This window comes from Conger conger, chromosome 9 (assembly GCF_963514075.1).
Source record: "Conger conger chromosome 9, fConCon1.1, whole genome shotgun sequence".
In the NCBI taxonomy this organism is placed as follows: Eukaryota; Metazoa; Chordata; class Actinopteri; order Anguilliformes; family Congridae; genus Conger; species Conger conger.
In genome coordinates this window covers 61,310,719-61,329,709 of record NC_083768.1, presented here as the reverse complement: position 1 = coordinate 61,329,709, position 18,991 = coordinate 61,310,719, and the positions used below count along the sequence as shown (strand labels likewise).

Below are 18,991 nucleotides of genomic sequence, written 5' to 3'. Positions count from 1 at the left end.
CTCAAAACCTTTCTACAGAAGATGTATAAAATGTCCTGTACATGATCTGTCTTCAGAAATCATCCTAAGATTGTGTACATGTGAACGAGCCTATCAACCCCACCCATTGAACTCCCTCAAATATCCTTATATGGCCAGGGTACAAGCTTCTTCAACTCAAAGTGCTTTACAGTGATGAGGTCGAAACTTGCCTCAAGCACCTAGGTGATGCAACATCAGTCATTTTGAAACAGAATGCTCAGCACACATCAGTGGAGAGAGAGAATGCTCAGCACACATCAGTGGAGAGAGAGTGATGGATAGAGTCAGATAGGCACTTTGGTCAGGAGGGCCCCCCTGCTCTTTATGATGAGTGTCATGGAACGTTTAATGACCACAACGAGTCAGCACCTCAGTTTAACGTCTGAGCTGAAAGACAGCGTCTCCTACAGCACAGAGTCCCCATCACTGCTCTGGGGCATTGGAGTTTATTTGACCAGAGGGAAGATCGCCCCCTACTGGCCCAACAACACCACTTTCAGCAGAAACTTAGTTTTCCCAGAAGGTCCCCCATCCAACTACTAACCAAGCCCACACCTGCTTATCTTCAGCCATTACTAACCAAGCCCACATCTGCTTATCTTCAGCCATTTACTAACCAAACCCACACCTGCTTATCTTCAGCCATTACTAACCAAGCCCACACCTGCTTAGCTTCAGCCATTTACTAACCAAACCCACACCTGCTTATCTTCAGCCATTTACTAACCAAGCCCACACCTGCTTATTTTCAGCCATTTACTAACCAAGCCCACACCTGCTTAGCTTCAGCCGTTCAGCAGGAACCGAGCCTGTACTCTTCTTCCTCTGGGGTTTAGGGAGGAGGCACCTGGTTTTGTGTGAAAGACAAAGAGTGCCATCTGCTGGAGATATTTTGTATTTGATATTTAGTTTGATCTACTGCCAGTCCTGACACAAGCAGAAGTCTGTACAATATACATGTGCATGTTATAGAGCAGTGATTCTGCAACTCAGCACCCCTGTGTGTGCTGGTCTGTTCTGTCAGACAATCTCTTGCTCAAACATGGTTTTTGAACACAAGTTCTTAAACTCATTTTTTCAATTTACGAGTTCTGTTTGAAGTACCTTTCCCGTTTCCAGTCCAGTTTAATAAACATCATACATAGTTGACAGACAGACTGAAGATGTAACATATTGTCAGTTATGCAAGTCTCATGGCAATCGGGGAAAAGGACAAAAAGTGTCACAACGGAGCTCCCCTGTATTCTGCAGTTGGGTCAGTGCAGAATGTGGACAGGTGGTTATGCACTTGCCACATAAACACACCAGTTCTTGTTTGTTTAGGCCTATGTTTGGCCACATAAACACACCAGTTCTTGTTTGTTTAGGCCTATGTTTGGCCACATAAACACACCAGTTCTTGTTTGCTTAGGCCTGTGTTTGGCCACATAAACACACTATGTTTGGCATCGTGCACCTGGGCTGCTCGGAGGTCGGAAGTTTTCAGCTGGGAACTGTGACTGTTTCCGGCTCGTAATTCCAAGTTCTTGCAGCATATCTTTCCTGCAGTGTTTCCAAGACAACTGGGATGCTGCAGGGTCCAATGACCAAGCAGCATTTAGCCTTGCATTATGAATTTATTTATTCGGTTTTATGCAGTTTACACCTCTGTACAAATGTGGCTTAACCTTTTTAACGTTTTCATTCTCACAACACCTCTGTACAAATGTGGCTTAAAAATATCAGGAAATGCCAGCCTCTGGGTGATAAACACATCTTAGAAAAAGATTTACAAATGAGATGTCACTAGAAAATATTAAAGAAAATCCTTTTACCAAAAACATTTCAATCGTTTGGTATAAATCATTCTTTTTAAAAGAGTTTTTATGATCCCTCCCCCCAGAACACAAAGGTTTAGCAGCTAATGCAGAGAGCTGAGGCTATGAAACGGTTAAAAACAGGAAGCAGAAATAAACATGCGGCACGTGAACGCTTACAACACCACATCATCTTCATTTGCACAAGCAAATATTAAAATATTAAAATAATACCGATAACAAATAAATTAGCCATACACAGCCATCTACACTGGCCTGTATGTGGGTCAGAGGAACAGAAAAAGACCAGCGGACGTCGCAGGAACAGACACGAGAGTAATAGGGTCTGGTGTAACACTAAAACGGGACCAAACGGTCCGGAATGAACAAGATCAGCGCTCAGTGTGAAGAGGCCCCATGAAACTACACTACCCATAGGCCATCGCTGCAGGAGCACTGCCGGCCTCCAGGGGGCGCTAGCAGACAGGACTGTGGCTGTTGAGCAATGAGAGGTTTGTGCTCCACGCAGTCGCTAAAGTGTCAGTGTTGCACTGATCAGCGGGGCATTGCTACAAAGTGTCAAACGTCGCAGTATTGCACGTCACGCAAAGTCTGGTACCATTGTGCTCACTCTGAGGTCTCCACTCCCCCCACACACACACTCACACACACACACTCACCCCCCCCCCCACACACACACACACACTCACCCCCCCCCACACACTCACCCCCCCCCACACACACACACACACTCACCCCCCCCCCACACACACACTCACACCCCCCCCCCCACACACACACACACTCACCCCCCCCCCCCCCCCACACACACACACACACTCACACACACACCTGAGTTTGCTCCTCCCCAGCGCTGTGTGTGTTCTGTGTTAAGGCATTTTACTGCAGTTAGTCAGATATCCGCTCCTGTAGTGAGTGAGATCACTTTTATACAACAAATCAGCTCATATTATAATTTTATTATTACTATTATTATTACTGCTACTACTATTACTACTACTAACAGTAATAGTAATAATAATAGTATATAATAGTATACTAATGTAAACATAGTCTCAGATTGTCTTACTTACATCACTTTCAGCTGCTTTGTCATAGTAGAAAGCTAGATTGTTTTCATCATATAAAAAAACCTACTTCAGTCCGCAACTTTCCTAATGTATGCACTGTCACTACATCTGAATTCTTCTGTGCTTTTCACAAAGTGTATTAAGCTTGTTGAATTCTATTATAAAGACAATTACTGAATCTATGGAAAAGATAACTGAACACTGTGGTAAACAGATAATGACTCCATGGTAAAAAGAATGACTGAAGTCTATGGTAGAGATTTACGGAACTCTATGGTAAAACAAAAATGACTGACTCCATGGTAAAGAGAATGACTGAACTCTATGGTAAAGAGAAAATGAGAATCTATGGTAAAATAAGAGCGCTGTCAGGTTTCCCAGGAGCAAGATGGGTAAACTGAAGAACCTCAGTCCTCTCACGATTCTGTCCCTGTTCACCGGTCTTGTGCACCTGTGCAAATACCGCCTGCCTGCCTCTCCCATCCTGTTTACAAATAACCTCATATCCCCCTTCACAACTTAAACACAGAAATTGATTTTGTGCATAGAAATCAATTTTCAGATTCCATCCAATCTAACAGTGGCCCCATTTTACAGAAGATTTACAAATTATATAATTTCATCATCTTTTAAGAACATGACTATAAAAAGAGGATAGCTGTTTGAAAAACTAATCAAATTCAAATGCACATGTTATTGTGCATGTGTGAGTAAAGTCTGTGTGTGTTCATATGTGTGCATGAGTGTATTTGTGTGTACTTGTGCATGTGTGTGCATGAGTGTATTTGTGTGTATTTGTGTGCATGTGCACTTTTGTGCCAGACCTGGGCAAAATACATAATTGTTTTGAAAACAAATACTTTTCTGTGCTTGACAGATCTTGCCTGGCAAAAATGAGTCCACCAAGAGGACCACAATGTGGGGTCTGCACTGTCTGAGAGTATTTCATAGCTCCCAGTACACCAGACAAGCTCAAAAAAGCATGAAGCAGTATTTGGATCAGAAGTGGTTCCGCGTTTGACCGGGTTTGACCCGGCTCGGGTTCGAGCTGCTAGAACTCCTCCTCCATGGCAGTGGGCGTGGCGGGGGTGGAGCCATGCGCGGCGAGAGTTTCCATGGTAACGACCCCGGGCGACCCCAGCTCATCAGCGCTCTCCTCCATGTCCTCGGTGGTGAGGACAGTCAACGCACCGCCCCGCTTGTTCTGGTGCGTCTTCACGTGCTTGGACAGGTGGTCACTCCGCATGAACCGCTTTGAGCACTCCGGGCACTCAAACCGCTTCTCTCCTGGGAAAAACCCGGAACAAGCAGGATTACAGCAAGAACCTGTATACCTGTGTGTATAATGTGTGTATAATGTGTGTGTACCTGTGTGTATAATGTGTGTGAAGGTGTGTGTATAATGTGTGTACCTGTGTGTACCTGTGTGTATAATGTGTGTGAAGGTGTGTGTATAATGTTTGTATAATGTGTGTGAAGGTGTGTGTAACGGTGTGTGTATAATGTGTGTGTACCTGTGTGTATAATGTGTGTATAATGTGTGTGAAGGTGTGTGTAACAGTATGTGTATAATGTGTGTGTACCTGTGTGTATACCTGTGTGTTTAATGTGTGTATAATGTGTGTGAAGGTGTGTGTATAATGTGTGTATAATGTGTGTGTACCTGTGTGTATAATGTGTGTGTACCTGTGTTTTTAATGTGTGTATAATGTGTGTGTACCTGTGTGTATAATGTGTGTGAAGGTGTGTGTAACGGTGTGTGTATAATGTGTGTACCTGTGTGTACCTGTGTGTATAATGTGTGTGAAGGTGTGTGTATAATGTTTGTATAATGTGTGTGAAGGTGTGTGTAACGGTGTGTGTATAATGTGTGTGTACCTGTGTGTATAATGTGTGTGAGGTGTGTGTAACAGTGTGTGTATAATGTGTGTGTACCTGTGTGTATAATGTGGGTGTACCTGTGTGTATAATGTGTGTGTGTACCTGTGTGTATAATGTGTGTGTACCTGTGTGTATACCTGTGTGTATAATGTGGGTGTACCTGTGTGTATAATGTGTGTGTACCTGTGTGTATAATGTATGTGTACCTGTGTGTATAATGTGTGTATAATGTGTGTGTACCTGTGTGTATAATGTGTGTGTACCTTTGTGTATAATGTGTGTGTATAATGTGTGTGTACCTGTGTGTATAATGTGTGTATAATGTGTGTGTACCTGTGTGTATAATGTGTGTATAATGTGTGTGTACCTTTGTGTATAATGTGTATAATGTGTGTGTACCTTTGTGTATAATATGTGTGTATAGTGTGTGTATAATGTGTGTGTACTGTGTGTATAATGTGTGTGTGTACCTGTGTGTATAATGTGTGTGTACCTGTGTGTATGAGTGTGTGTACCTGTGTGTATAATGTGTGTGTACCTTTGTGTATAATGTGTGTGTACCTGTGTGTATAATGTGTGAGTGTACCTGTGTGTATAATGTGTGTGTACCTGTGTGTATAATGTGTGTGTACCTGTGTGTATGTGTGTGTACCTGTGTGTATAATGTGTGTGTACCTTTGTGTATAGTGTATAATGTGTGTGTACCTTTGTGTATAATGTGTGTATAATGTGTGTATAATGTGTGTGTATAATGTGTGTATAGTGTGTGTATAATGTGTGCGTACCTTTGTGTATAATGTGTGTGTATAATGTGTGTATAGTGTGTGTATAATGTGTGCGTACCTTTGTGTATAATGTGTGTGTATAATGTGTGTATAGTGTGTGTATAATGTGTGTATAATGTGTGTGTACCCGTGTGTGTACCTGTGTGTATAATGTGTGTGTACCTTTGTGTATAGTGTATAATGTGTGCGTACCTTTGTGTATAATATGTGTGTATAATGTGTGTATAGTGTGTGTATAATGTGTGTATAATGTGTGTGTATAATGTGTGTATAGTGTGTGTACCCGTGTGTGTACCTGTGTGTATAATGTGTGTGTACCTTTGTGTATAGTGTATAATGTGTGTGTACCTTTGTGTATAATGTGTGTGTATAATGTGTGTATAGTGTGTGTATAATGTGTGTATAATGTGTGTGTATAATGTGTGTATAATGTGTGTGTACCCGTGTGTGTACCTGTGTGTATAATGTGTGTGTACCTTTGTGTATAGTGTATAATGTGTGTGTACCTTTGTGTATAATGTGTGTGTATAATGTGTGTATAATGTGTGTGTATAATGTGTGTATAATGTGTGTGTACCTGTGTGTATAATGTGTGTGTACCTTTGTGTATAGTGTATAATGTGTGTGTACCTTTGTGTATAATGTGTGTGTATAGTGTGTGTATAGTGTGTGTATAATGTGTGTATAATGTGTGTATAATGTGTGTATAATGTGTGTATAATGTGTGTGTAATGTGTGTGTACCTGTGTGTATAATGTGTGTATAATGTGTGTATAATGTGTGTGTATAATGTGTGTATAATGTGTGTATAATGTGTGTGTATAATGTGTATAATGTGTGTGTATAATGTGTGTATAATGTGTGTATAATGTGTGTATAATGTGTGTATAATGTGTGTATAATGTGTGTGTAATGTGTGTATAATGTGTGTGTATAATGTGTGTATAATGTGTGTGTACCCGTGTGTGTACCTGTGTGTATAATGTGTGTGTACCTTTGTGTATAGTGTATAATGTGTGTGTACCTTTGTGTATAATGTGTGTGTATAATGTGTGTATAATGTGTGTACCCGTGTGTGTCCTGCGGTGTCTCTGCAGCTCATCGGAGCGGGTGAAGCGCTTCCCGCAGAAGATCCAGGAGCAGACGAAGGGCCGCTCGCCCGTGTGCCAGCGCAGGTGGGCCCTCAGGTGGGACGTCTTCCCGTACACCTTCCCACAGCCCTCCATGTGACACACATGCTGCTTCTTCCTTCCGGGGTCCCCACTGTTACACACACACACTCCCATTACACACACACCGTTACACACACCGTCACACACCATTACACACACCGTTACACACACTGTTACACATTACATTACATTACATTATTGGCATTTGGCAGACGCTCTTATCCAGAGCGACGTACAACAAAGTGCATACTCATAACCAGGGATAAGTTCGCTGAAAGACCCTAGAGGGAAGTACAATTTCAACTGCTACCTGTACAACAAAGATAAGGTTTTTTTTTTTTTTTTTTTTTTTTTGAACAAACAAACAAAACAGAGCAAAAGTCACCAAAGTTAACTATCCAAACACTGCTTACCTAGCCAACTAAAAATACCGATACACAAAGCAAGTCACAGAGACAACAATTAAGGTTCACAGGGAGGTAGGGAGGGATGGGGAGAGGTGCTGCTTGAAGAGGTGCGTCTTCAGCTTGCGCTTGAAGGTGGGGAGAGATTCTATAGTTCTGACCTCAACGGGGAGTTCGTTCCACCACCGTGGAGCCAGAACAGACAGTAGTCGTGAGCGTGAGGTGGAGGTTCTGAGAGGGGGAAGTGCCAAGCGGCCTGTGGAGGCTGAACGAAGAGGTCTGGCAGGGGTGTAGGGTCTGATGATTTTTTGCAGATAAGCTGGGGAAGACCCTTTAACTGCTTGGAAGGCTAGCACCAATGTTTTGAATTTGATGCGAGCCATGACAGGCAGCCAGTGGAGGGAAGTAAGCAGGGGGGTGACGTGTGAGTATTTGGGAAGGTTGAAGACCAGACGAGCTGCTGCATTCTGGATGAGTTGGAGGGGTCTGATGGCGGACGCTGGGAGGCCAGCCAAGAGGGAATTGCAGTAGTCCAGGCGGGACAGAACCATCGCTTGGACCAGGAGCTGGGTCGAGTAGGGGGTGAGAAAGGGGCGGATTCTCCGTATGTTGTATAGGAAGAACCTGCAAGACCGGGTCACCGCCGCAATGTTCTCGGAAAGGGACAGTCTGCTGTCCATCACCACACCGAGGTTCCTTGCACTGGGTGACGGCGTGAGTGTGGTATCCCCGAGAGAAATGGAGAGATCCAGATGGGGAGAGGTATTAGCAGGGATGAATATCATTTCAGTTTTACCTGGGTTGAGCTTTAGATGGTGGTTGTCCATCCAGCTCTGGATGTCCCTCAGGCAAGCAGAGATACGGGCTGAAACCTGCGTATCAGACGGCGGGAACGAGACGAAGAGTTGGGTATCGTCCGCATAGCAGTGGTAGGATAGCCCATGTGCAGTGATCACAGGGCCAAGGGAGCGAGTGTAGAGAGAAAAAAGAAGTGGGCCAAGGACTGAGCCCTGGGGAACTCCTGTGGCGAGGGGCCGAGGTGTCGATACCGAACCAGCCCAGGCAACCTGGAAGGAGCGACCAGAGAGGTAGGACTCAATCCAGTCCAGGGCTGTGCCACAGATGCCCGTTGCCGACAGGGCAGACAGGAGGATGGAGTGATCCACAGTGTCGAAGGCAGCAGAGAGATCTAGAAGAATGAGGATAGAGGAGAGGGAGGCTGCTCGTGCGGCATGAAGTGACTCACTGACGGAGAGGAGCGCAGTCTCTGTCGAGTGGCCCGATCTGAAGCCAGACTGATGGGGGTCTAGCAGGTTGTTGTTAGAAAAGAAGGAAGAAAGTTGAGTAGAAGCGGCTCGTTCTATAGTTTTAGAAAGGAAAGGAAGAAGAGATACCGGGCGGTAGTTCTGGATGATGGAGGGATCCAGGGTAGGCTTTTTTAGCAGCGGAGTGATGTGGGCCCTCTTGGAGGATGCCGGAAAACAGCCGGAAGACAGGGAGGAGTTGACAAGGGAGGTGACAAATGGGAGAATGTCAGGTGTGATAGTTTGGAGAAGAGAAGAGGGGATAGGGTCAAGGGCACAGGTTGTAGGGCGGTGGCAGAGCAGGAGTTGAGAAACATCAGAGTCCGTAAGGGGGGAGAAAGTGGAAAAGGAAGGGATGGGCCTAGAGGGGGGGAAGGGCACAGTAAGGGGGGCGGTGGTTGTAAATGATCTGCGGATGACTGTGACCTTCTCATCGAAGAAATCAGCGAAGTCATCAGCAGCGAAGGAGGACTGAGGAGGAGGAGGTGGTGCGTTGAGGAGAGAGGAGAAAATGGAGAAAAGTTTCCGGGGTTTAGAAGCAGAGTTCTGAATTTGCGTTTGATAGTATTTTGCTTTGGCGGCAGTGACATCGGAAGAGAATGCCGCCAGGAGAGACTGGTAAGTCATGAGTCATACACACAACGTTACACACACACACCACTATACACACACTGTTACACACACCATTATACACACACACCATTACATACACCATTACACACACACCATTGCACACACTAATATACACACACCGTTACACACACCATTACACACACACACATATCATACACCATTATACACACACACTGTTACACACACACACTGTTAATCACACACACCAGTTCACACCCAGGGTACTTTGAGTGTAATTAGGGTATAGAGGGGTAGTTAGTGTAGGGAGGGTAGTTCAGGGGGTAGTTCCGGTGTAGGGAGGGTAGTTTAGAGTGTAGTTAGGGTATAGGGGGTAGTTACGGTGTATGGAGTGTAGTTTAGAGCGTAGTTAGGGTATAGGTGGGTAGTTAGGGTGTAGGGAGGGTAGTGTATAGTGTAATTATGGTATAGAGGGGTAGTTAGGGTATTGGGAGGGTAGTTTAGAGTCTAGTTAGGGTGTAGAGGGGTGGTTAGGGTGTAGGGAGGGTAGTTTAGAGTGTAGTTAGGGTGTAGAGGGGTAGGTAGGGTGTGGGGGTAGTTTAGAGAGTAGTTAGGGTGTAGGGAGGGTAGTTTAGAGTGTAGTTAGGGTGTAGAGGAGGAGTTAGGGTATTGGGAGGGTAGTTTAGAGTGTACTTAGGGTGTAGAGGGGTGGTTATGGTGTAGGGAGTGTAGTTTAGAGTGTAGTTAGGGTGTAGATGGGTAGTTAGGGTGTAGGGAGGGTAGTTTATAGTGTAATTAGGGTATAGAGGGGTAGTTAGGGTGTAGGGAGGGTAGTTTAGAGTGTAGTTAGGGTGTAGAGGGGTAATTAGGGTGTGGGGGGTAGTTTAGAGAGTAGTTAGGGTGTAGAGGGGTAGTTAGGGTGTAGGGAGGGTAGTTTAGAGTGTAGTTGGGGTGTAGAGGGGTAGTTGGGGTATATGGAGGGCAGTTTATAGTGTAATTAGGGTATAGAGGGGTAGTTAGGGTGTAGGGAGCATAGTTTAGAGTGTAGTTAGGGTGTAGAGGGGTAGTTAGGGTGTGGGGGTAGTTTAGAGAGTAGTTAGGGTGTAGGGAGGGTAGTTTAGAGTGTAGTTAGGGTGTAGAGGAGTAGTTAGGGTGTAGGGAGGGTAGGTTAGAGAGTAGTTAGGGTGTAGAGGGGTAGTTAGGGTATTGGGAGGGTAGTTTAGAGTGTAGTTAGGGTGTAGAGGGGTGGTTAGGGTGTAGGGAGTGTAGTTTAGAGTGTAGTTAGGGTGTAGATGGGTAGTTAGGGTGTAGGGAGGGTAGTTTATAGTGTAATTAGGGTATAGAGGGGTAGTTAGGGTGTAGGGAGAGCAGTTTAGAGTGTAGTTAGGGTGTAGAGGGGTAGTTAGGGTGTGGGGGGTAGTTTAGAGAGTAGTTAGGGTGTAGAGGGGTAGTTAGGGTGTAGGGAGGGTAGTTTAGAGTGTAGTTGGGGTGTAGAGGGGTAGTTGGGGTATATGGAGGGCAGTTTATAGTGTAATTAGGGTATAAAGGGGTAGTTAGGGTGTAGGGAGCGTAGTTTAGAGTGTAGTTAGGGTGTAGAGGGGTAGTTAGGGTGTGGGGGTAGTTTAGAGAGTAGTTAGGGTATAGGGAGGGTAGTTTAGAGTGTAGTTAGGGTGTAGAGGAGTAGTTAGGGTGTAGGGAGGGTAGTTTAGAGAGTAGTTAGGGTGTAGAGGGGTGGTTAGGGTGTAGGGAGGGTAGTTTAGAGTGTAGTTAGGGTGTAGAGGGGCAGTTAGGGTGTAGGGAGGGTAGTTGAGAGTGTAGTTAGGGTGTAGAGGGGTAGTTAGGGTATTGGGAGGGTAGTTTAGAGTGTAGTTAGGGTGTAGAGGGGTAGTTAGGGTGTAGGGAGGGTAGTGTATAGTGTAATTATGGTATAGAGGGGTAGTTAGGGTATTGGGAGGGTAGTTTAGAGTGTAGTTAGGGTGTAGAGGGTAGTTTAGAGTGTAGTTAGGGTGTAGAGGGGTAGTTGGGGTGTAGGGAGGGTAGTTTAGAGTGTAGTTAGGGTGTAGAGGGGTAGTTAGGGTGTAGGGAGGGTAGTTTAGAGTGTAGTCAGGGTGTAGAGGGGTAGTTGGGGTGTAGGGAGGGTAGTTTAGAGTGTAGTTAGGGTGTAGAGGGGTAGTTGGGGTGTAGGGAGGGTAGTTTAGAGTGTAGTCAGGGTGTAGAGGGGTAGTTGGGGTGTAGGGAGGGTAGTTTAGAGTGTAGTTAGGGTGTAGAGGGGTAGTTGGGGTGTAGGGAGGGTAGTTTAGAGTGTAGTTAGGGTGTAGAGGGGTAGTTAGGGTGTAGGGAGGGTAGTTTAGAGAGTAGTTAGGGTGTAGAGGGGTAGTTAGGGTGTAGGGAGGGTAGTTTAGAGTGTAGTTGGGGTGTAGAGGGGTAGTTAGGGTATATGGAGGGTAGATTATTGTGTAATTAGGGTATAGAGGGGTAGGTAGGGTGTAGGGAGGGTAGTTTAGAGTGTAGTTAGGGTGTAGAGGGGTAGTTAGGGTGTGGGGGTAGTTTAGAGAGTAGTTAGGGTGTAGGGAGGGTAGTTTAGAGTGTAGTTAGGGTGTAGAGGGGTAGTTAGTGTGTAGGGAGGGTAGTTTAGAGAGTAGTTAGGGTGTAGAGGGGTAGTTAGGGTATTGGGAGGGTAGTTTAGAGTGTAGTTAGGGTGTAGAGGGGTGGTTATGGTGTAGGGAGGGTAGTTTAGAGTGTAGTTAGGGTGTAGAGGGGTGGTTAGGGTGTAGGGAGGGTCGTTTAGAGAGTAGTTAGGGTGTAGAGTGGTAGTTAGGGTATTGGGAGGGTAGTGTAGAGTGTAGTTAGGGTGTAGAGGGGTGGTTAGGGTGTAGGGAGGGTAGTTTAGAGTGTAGTTAGGGTGTAGAGGGGCAGTTAGGGTGTCGGGAGGGTAGTTGAGAGTGTAGTTAGGGTGTAGAGGGGTAGTTAGGGTATTGGGAGGGTAGTTTAGAGTGTAGTTAGGGTGTAGAGGGGTGGTTAGGGTGTAGGGAGGGTAGTTTAGAGTGTAGTTAGGGTGTAGAGGGGTGGTTAGGGTGTAGGGAGGGTAGTTTAGAGTGTAGTTAGGGTGTAGAGGGGTGGTTAGGGTGTAGGGTTAGGGTTAGCAGCTGATTGGTGGGACTGCTTAAAAACATCTCCTGCCAGTTGTTCGGTCTCTTTGGCTCTGCTCGACTCCGGCACCATCGCCTCACGGGGGCTGGCTGCAGCACCTTTTTGATCCTTTTTGCCATTTTTGGCCTCTTTGCACTACACATTTCACTGATCTGCACCACACTTTTGATTTGCCTTTTCTTGCTTCCCATTTACTGACTTTTGATATCAACTTGTTTGTTTGAGATATGCTTTAGTTAATAGAATTGTGCTTTAATAAATAATCTTGATTGAAACGTTACAAACGGTGTGGTCTCCCCATTATGTGTGTCCACTTGAGCCGGGTGGTCATAATAATAATAATAATAAACTTTATTTATAAAGCACATTTAAAACAACCATGGTTGACCAAAGTGCTGTACAAAACAAAACCAGGCAATGAAATTAAAGATAAAATGAAATAAAATGAAATGAGATAAAATGAAATAAAATGAAATAAAATGAAATAAAATGAAATGAAATGAAATGAAATGAAATGAAATGAAATGAAATGAAATTAAATTAAATAAAATGAAATACAAGTACATCATCTGGATTCCCCATTTATGTCTGACATAAAGGCCTCACTAAAAAGGTGGGTTTTTAACAGGGATTTAAAAATATCTATGTCTTGGGCAGATTTAATATGTGGCGGTAGGCTGTTCCACAACTTGGGGCCAGCTACCTCAAAGGCCCGGTCACCCGTCCTAGCTCTCCTCGACATAGGGACATCCAAAAGTTGCTGATTGCATGATCTAAGTGATCTAGCTGGGGTATACATATTGAGGAGTTCAGACAAGTCATGACAGTAGTCAGGGTGTAGAGGGGTAGTTAGGGTGTAGGGAGGGTAGTTTAGAGTGTAGTTAGGGTGTAGAGGGGTAGTTAGGGTGTAGGGAGGGTAGTTTAGAGTGTAGTCAGGGTGTAGAGGGGTAGTTGGGGTGTAGGGAGGGTAGTTTAGAGTGTAGTCAGGGTGTAGAGGGGTAGTTGGGGTGTAGGGAGGGTAGTTTAGAGTGTAGTCAGGGTGTAGAGGGGTAGTTGGGGTGTAGGGAGGGTAGTTTAGAGTGTAGTTAGGGTGTAGAGGGGTAGTTGGGGTGTAGGGAGGGTAGTTTAGAGTGTAGTCAGGGTGTAGAGGGGTAGTTGGGGTGTAGGGAGGGTAGTTTAGAATGTAGTTAGGGTGTAGAGGGGTAGTTGGGGTGTAGGGAGGGTAGTTTAGAGTGTAGTCAGGGTGTAGCGGGGTAGTTGGGGTGTAGGGAGGGTAGTTTAGAGTGTAGTTAGGGTGCAGAGGGGTAGTTAGGGTGTAGGGAGGGTAGTTTAGAGTGTACTCAGGGTGTAGAGGGGTAGTTGGGGTGTAGGGAGGGTAGTTTAGAGTGTAGTTAGGGTGTAGAGGGGTAGTTAGGGTGCACTTGCCTGCTCTCCCCCTCACGGCAGTTGGGGCAGGAGCAGGCCACTCTGCGGAGCCTCTTGCTGGGCTGTGGCTCCTGGCTGGAGGGACTCTGGCTCTCCCCCCGGGGGGATGGCTGCACCTTCACCCCCTCCCCCCCCATTGCCTGGCCTGGGGGAGAATCATCAAAACTCCGCTCAGCTCCAAACCACACGTACACGTTCAGACACATTCAGTTAATAGAGCTGTATTTCAGTTCTCGAGCCTTCTGCTCAAGTGTACAGCCCAGGCCTGTCCCATACTCTTCACCCCCAAAGAGATGAATTATATACACCATACTCTAAACTACACACATACAGGTGCATCTCAAAAAAGTTCTTTTTTTCCGTAATTTAATTCAAAAAGTGAAACTTTCATATATTCTAGATTCATTCCACAAAGTGAAATATTTCAAGCCTTTTTTTGTTTTAATCTTGATGATTATGGCTTATGGGGAAGACTGCTGACTTGCCAATTGTCCAGAAGACACTCATTTACACCCTTCACAAGTTGACTGGATATAATCATGGAAAGTTGACTGGAAGGGAAAAGTGTGGCAGTAAAAGGTGCAAAAGCAACAGGGATGACCGCAGCCTTGAGAGGATTGTCAAGCAAAGCTGATTCAAGAACTTGGGGGGGCTTCACAAGGAATGGACTGAGGCTGGAGTCAGTGCATCAAGAGCCACCACGCACAGATGTGTCCAGGAAATGGGCTACAAGTGTCGCATTCCTAGTGTCAAGCCACTCCTGAACCAGAGACAATGTCAGAAGCGTCTTACCTGGGTAAGGAGAAAAAGAACTGGACCGTTGCTGAGTGGTCCAAAGTCCTCTTTTCAGATCAAAGTAGATTTTGCATTTCATTTGGAAATCAAGGTCCCAGAGTCTGGAGGTAGAGTGGAGAGGCACAGAATCCAAGTTGCTTGAAGTCCAGTGTGAAGTTTCCACAGTCAGTGATGATTTGGGGTGCCATGTCATCTGCTGGTGTTGGTCCACTGTGTTTTATCAAGTCCAGAGTCAACGCAGCCGTCTACCAGGAGATTTTAGAGTACTTCATGCTTCCGTCTGCTGACAAGTTTTATGCTGATTTCCTTTTCCAGCAGGACTTGGCACCTGCCCACAGTGCCAAAACTACTAGCAACGGGTTTGATGACCACGGTATTACTGTGCTTGATTGGCCAGCCAACTCGCCTGACCTGAACCCCATAGGAAATCTACAGGTTGGTTATTGTCAAGAGGAAGATGAGACACCAGACCCAGCAATACAGACGAGCTGAAGGCCACTATCAAAGCAACCTGGGCTTCATAACACCTCAGCAGTGCCACAGGCTGACCTGGGCTTCATAACACCTCAGCAGTGCCACAGGCTGACCTGGGCTTCATAACACCTCAGCAGTGCTACAGGCTGACCTGGGCTTCATAACACCTCAGCAGTGCCACAGGCTGACCTGGGCTTCATAACACCTCAGCAGTGCCACAGGCTGACCTGGGCTTCATAACACCTCAGCAGTGCCACAGGCTGACCTGGGCTTCATAACACCTCAGCAGTGCCACAGGCTGACCTGGGCTTCATAACACCTCAGCAGTGCCACAGGCTGACCTGGGCTTCATAACACCTCAACAGTGCCACAGGCTGACCTGGGCTTCATAACACCTCAGCAGTGCCACAGGCTGACCTGGGCTTCATAACACCTCAGCAGTGCTACAGGCTGACCTGGGCTTCATAACACCTCAGCAGTGCCACAGGCTGACCTGGGCTTCATAACACCTCAGCAGTGCCACAGGCTGACCTGGGCTTCATAACACCTCAGCAGTGCCACAGGCTGACCTGGGCTTCATAACACCTCAGCAGTGCCACAGGCTGACCTGGGCTTCATAACACCTCAGCAGTGCCACAGGCTGACCTGGGCTTCATAACACCTCAGCAGTGCCACAGGCTGACCTGGGCTTCATAACACCTCAGCAGTGCCACAGGCTGATCTGGGCTTCATAACACCTCAGCAGTGCCACAGGCTGACTGCCTCCATGCCACGCTGCATTGATGCAGTAATTTGTGTAAAAGGAGCCCTGACCAAGTATTGAGTGTATAAATTAAACATACTTTTCAGAAGGTCGACATTTCTGAATTATAAATCCTTTTTCTGATTGGTCTTATGTAATATGAGATACTGAATATATGTGTAATGAATCTAGAATACATGAAAGCTTCCGTTTTTGAATTAAATTCCAAAAAACCCCAAAAAACTTTTCCACGATATTCCAATTTTTTGAGATGCACCTGTATATACCACATCCCTTTACATGCAGGAGAGCAGTGAGCAACCTCAACACAGGAAGTGAGTGAGCACCCAGTCTTCCACTTCCTGTCACATGACACATAACAAACCCCAATTACACCCAGTCTGGAAACACATCCAGACCTAATTATGGTACGCCATAGCCCCCCATAACCACAGCATAACACCCATATAACCCCCATATAACTGTTCAGTAATGAGGTTATCATTCAGTGGAGCGTGATGATTAAAGTTGTTTTTGAATGCTGTGGGGAAGCCTTCCCAAACCAAACTGAACTGGCATCACACACCCAGAGGGGCACCCTCCCATTGGCTCCCAGTTTACCCAGTTCAGACCAGCAGCTTTCTAGTTTCACACTGCCTGCAGTCAGAGGTCAGAGTTCCCCAGCCTCAGTGGGATTGCTTTACCCCAAGTTCATAAATAACTCCGACTTTGAGCGCTGTTCCATTAGTGAGGTAGTGGGAGTGGGGGCAGCAGTGAGGTGGGGCAGTAGAGGGGGTAGTGGGGGCAGCAGTGAGGTGGGGCAGTAGAGGGGGTAGTGGGGCAGTATGTCTCATGGTTCTGTTATCTCTTCCCATGGCTTTTCTTACCATACTTACACCCAACTCTTTCTTTCCTTCCACCCCCCCCGATACCCAGGTCACCACACAGATCTCTGCCTGCTTGGCTGATATCTCTGCGTGGATGACTTCCCACCACCTGAAGCTCAACCTTGCCAAAACTGAGCTTCTCTACATCCCTGCTAAGTCCTCTCCGTCAATCGACCTCTCACTGACTGTTGAGGACTTTGTAGTTTCCTCCTCCCATACGGTCAAGAATCTTGATAGCAGCCTCACCCTGGCCCCACATGTATCCTCCACTGCCAGAACCTGCAGGTTCTTCCTCTACAATATACGCCGTATCCGTCATCTCCTGACGGAGAAAGCCACCCAGCTCCTAGTCCAGGCGCTCGTCATTTCCCGCCTGGATTACTGCAACTCCCTCCTAGCCAGTCTCCCAGCGTGTGCCATCAAGCCCCTCCAGCTGGTCCAGAATGCTGCAGCCCGCCTGATCACCAGTCAGCCCAGGTCGGCTCATGTCACCCCGCTTCTCATTGGCCTCCACTGGCTTCCTATTGCCGCACGCCTCCGATTCAAGGCCCTAGTGTTGGCATTTCAGGCTGCTAAGGGGACTGCCCCACCTTACATACTATCCTTAATCACTCCCTACTCCCCAGCTAGACCACTCTGGTCTGCCAGCTCTGGTCGCCTTATAGTTCCCTCACTACGAGCACCTGGCGGTCGAGCTGCACGTTCACGCCTGTTTTTCGTTCTGGTTCCTCAGTGGTGGAATGACTTGCCTACCACTGTCAGGACAGCAGAATCCCTCCCCCTATTTCGACGCAGACTAAAAACACACCTTTTCAAACTGTACCTTAGTCCTACCTCCTGATGTACTCCCCCCCCCCCACCCCACCTCCCTTAGAACAGCACTTCATGTGTATTTTACTAGTTATGGATGTGATGCTTTAACTTGTGGAAGAACCTATGCACTTGTAAGTCGCTTTGGATTAAAAGTATCTGCCAAATGACTAAAATGTAAATGTAAAATGGTTAGTGGGGGTAGTAGATGGGGTAGACGGTAGGGGGGCAGTAGATGGGGTAGTTAGTGAGGGGCAGTAGATGGGGTAGTTAGTGAGGGGCAGTAGATGGGGTAGTTAGTGAGGGGCAGTAGATGGGGTAGTTAGTGGGGGGCAGTAGATGGGGTAGTTAGTGGGGGGCAGTAGATGGGGTAGTTAGTGGGGGGCAGTAGATGGGGTAGTTAGTGGGGGGGCAGTAAATGGGGTAGTTAGTGGGGGGCAGTAGATGGGGTAGTTAGTGGGGGGGGCAGTAAATGGGGTAGTTAGTGGGGGGCAGTAGATGGGGTAGTTAGTGGGGGGTAGTAGATGGGGTAGACGGTAGGGGGGCAGTAGATGGGGTAGCTAGTGGGGGGCAGTAGATGGGGTAGGCAGTAGGGGGGCAGTAGATGGGGTAGTTAGTGGGGGGCAGTAGATGGGGTAGTTAGTGGGGGGGCAGTAGATGGGGTAGTTAGTGGGGGCAGTAGATGGGGTAGACGTAGGGGGGCAGTAGATGCGGTAGTTAGTGGGGGCAGTAGATGGGGTAGACGGTAGGGGGGCAGTAGATGGGGTAGTTAGTGGGGGGCAGTAGATGGGGTAGTTAGTGGGGGCAGTAGATGGGGTAGTTAGTGGGGGTAGTAGATGGAGTAGATGGTAGGGGGGCAGTAGATGGGGTAGTTAGTGGGGGGCAGTAGATGGGGTAGTTAGTGGGGGTAGTAGATGGGGTAGACGGTAGGGGGCAGTAGATGGGGTAGTTAGTGGGGGTAGTAGATGGGGTAGACGGTAGGGGGGCAGTAGATGGGGTAGTTAGTGGGGGGCAGTAGATGGGGTAGTTAGTGGGGGTAGTAGATGGGGTAGACGGTAGGGGGGCAGTAGATGGGGTAGTTAGTGGGGGGCAGTAGATGGGGTAGTTAGTGGGGGTAGTAGATGGGGTAGACGGTACGGGGGCAGTAGATGGGGTAGACGGTAGGGGGGCAGTAGATGGGGTAGCTAGTGGGGGGCAGTAGATGGGGTAGGCAGTAGGGGGGCAGTAGATGGGGTAGTTAGTGGGGGGCAGTAGATGGGGTAGTTAGTGGGGGCAGTAGATGGGGTAGACGTAGGGGGGCAGTAGATGCGGTAGTTAGTGGGGGCAGTAGATGGGGTAGACGGTAGGGGGGCAGTAGATGGGGTAGTTAGTGGGGGGCAGTAGATGGGGTAGTTAGTGGGGGCAGTAGATGGGGTAGTTAGTGGGGGTAGTAGATGGAGTAGATGGTAGGGGGGCAGTAGATGGGGTAGTTAGTGGGGGGCAGTAGATGGGGTAGTTAGTGGGGGTAGTAGATGGGGTAGACGGTAGGGGGCAGTAGATGGGGTAGTTAGTGGGGGTAGTAGATGGGGTAGACGGTAGGGGGCAGTAGATGGGGTAGTTAGTGGGGGTAGTAGATGGGGTAGACGGTAGGGGGGCAGTAGATGGGGTAGTTAGTGGGGGGCAG

The 18,991-nt window shown here is 47.2% G+C and overlaps 1 protein-coding gene across 1 annotated transcript in view; it reads right to left on the bottom strand.

Moving 5' to 3' along the window:
* Nucleotides 1–2,650: 2,650 nt before the first annotated feature.
* LOC133137754 (transcription factor Sp4-like) overlaps nt 2,651–18,991 on the bottom strand; it is a 23,038-nt gene continuing 6,697 nt past the window's right edge. The window contains exons 4-6 of the mRNA XM_061256083.1: nt 13,621–13,765; nt 6,644–6,837; nt 2,651–4,195 (exon numbers count right to left, since the gene is read on the bottom strand). Of these exons, the coding sequence (XP_061112067.1) occupies nt 3,960–4,195; nt 6,644–6,837; nt 13,621–13,765 (575 nt within the window). The 3' untranslated portion in view covers nt 2,651–3,959. The remainder of the gene's footprint in view (nt 4,196–6,643; nt 6,838–13,620; nt 13,766–18,991) is intronic.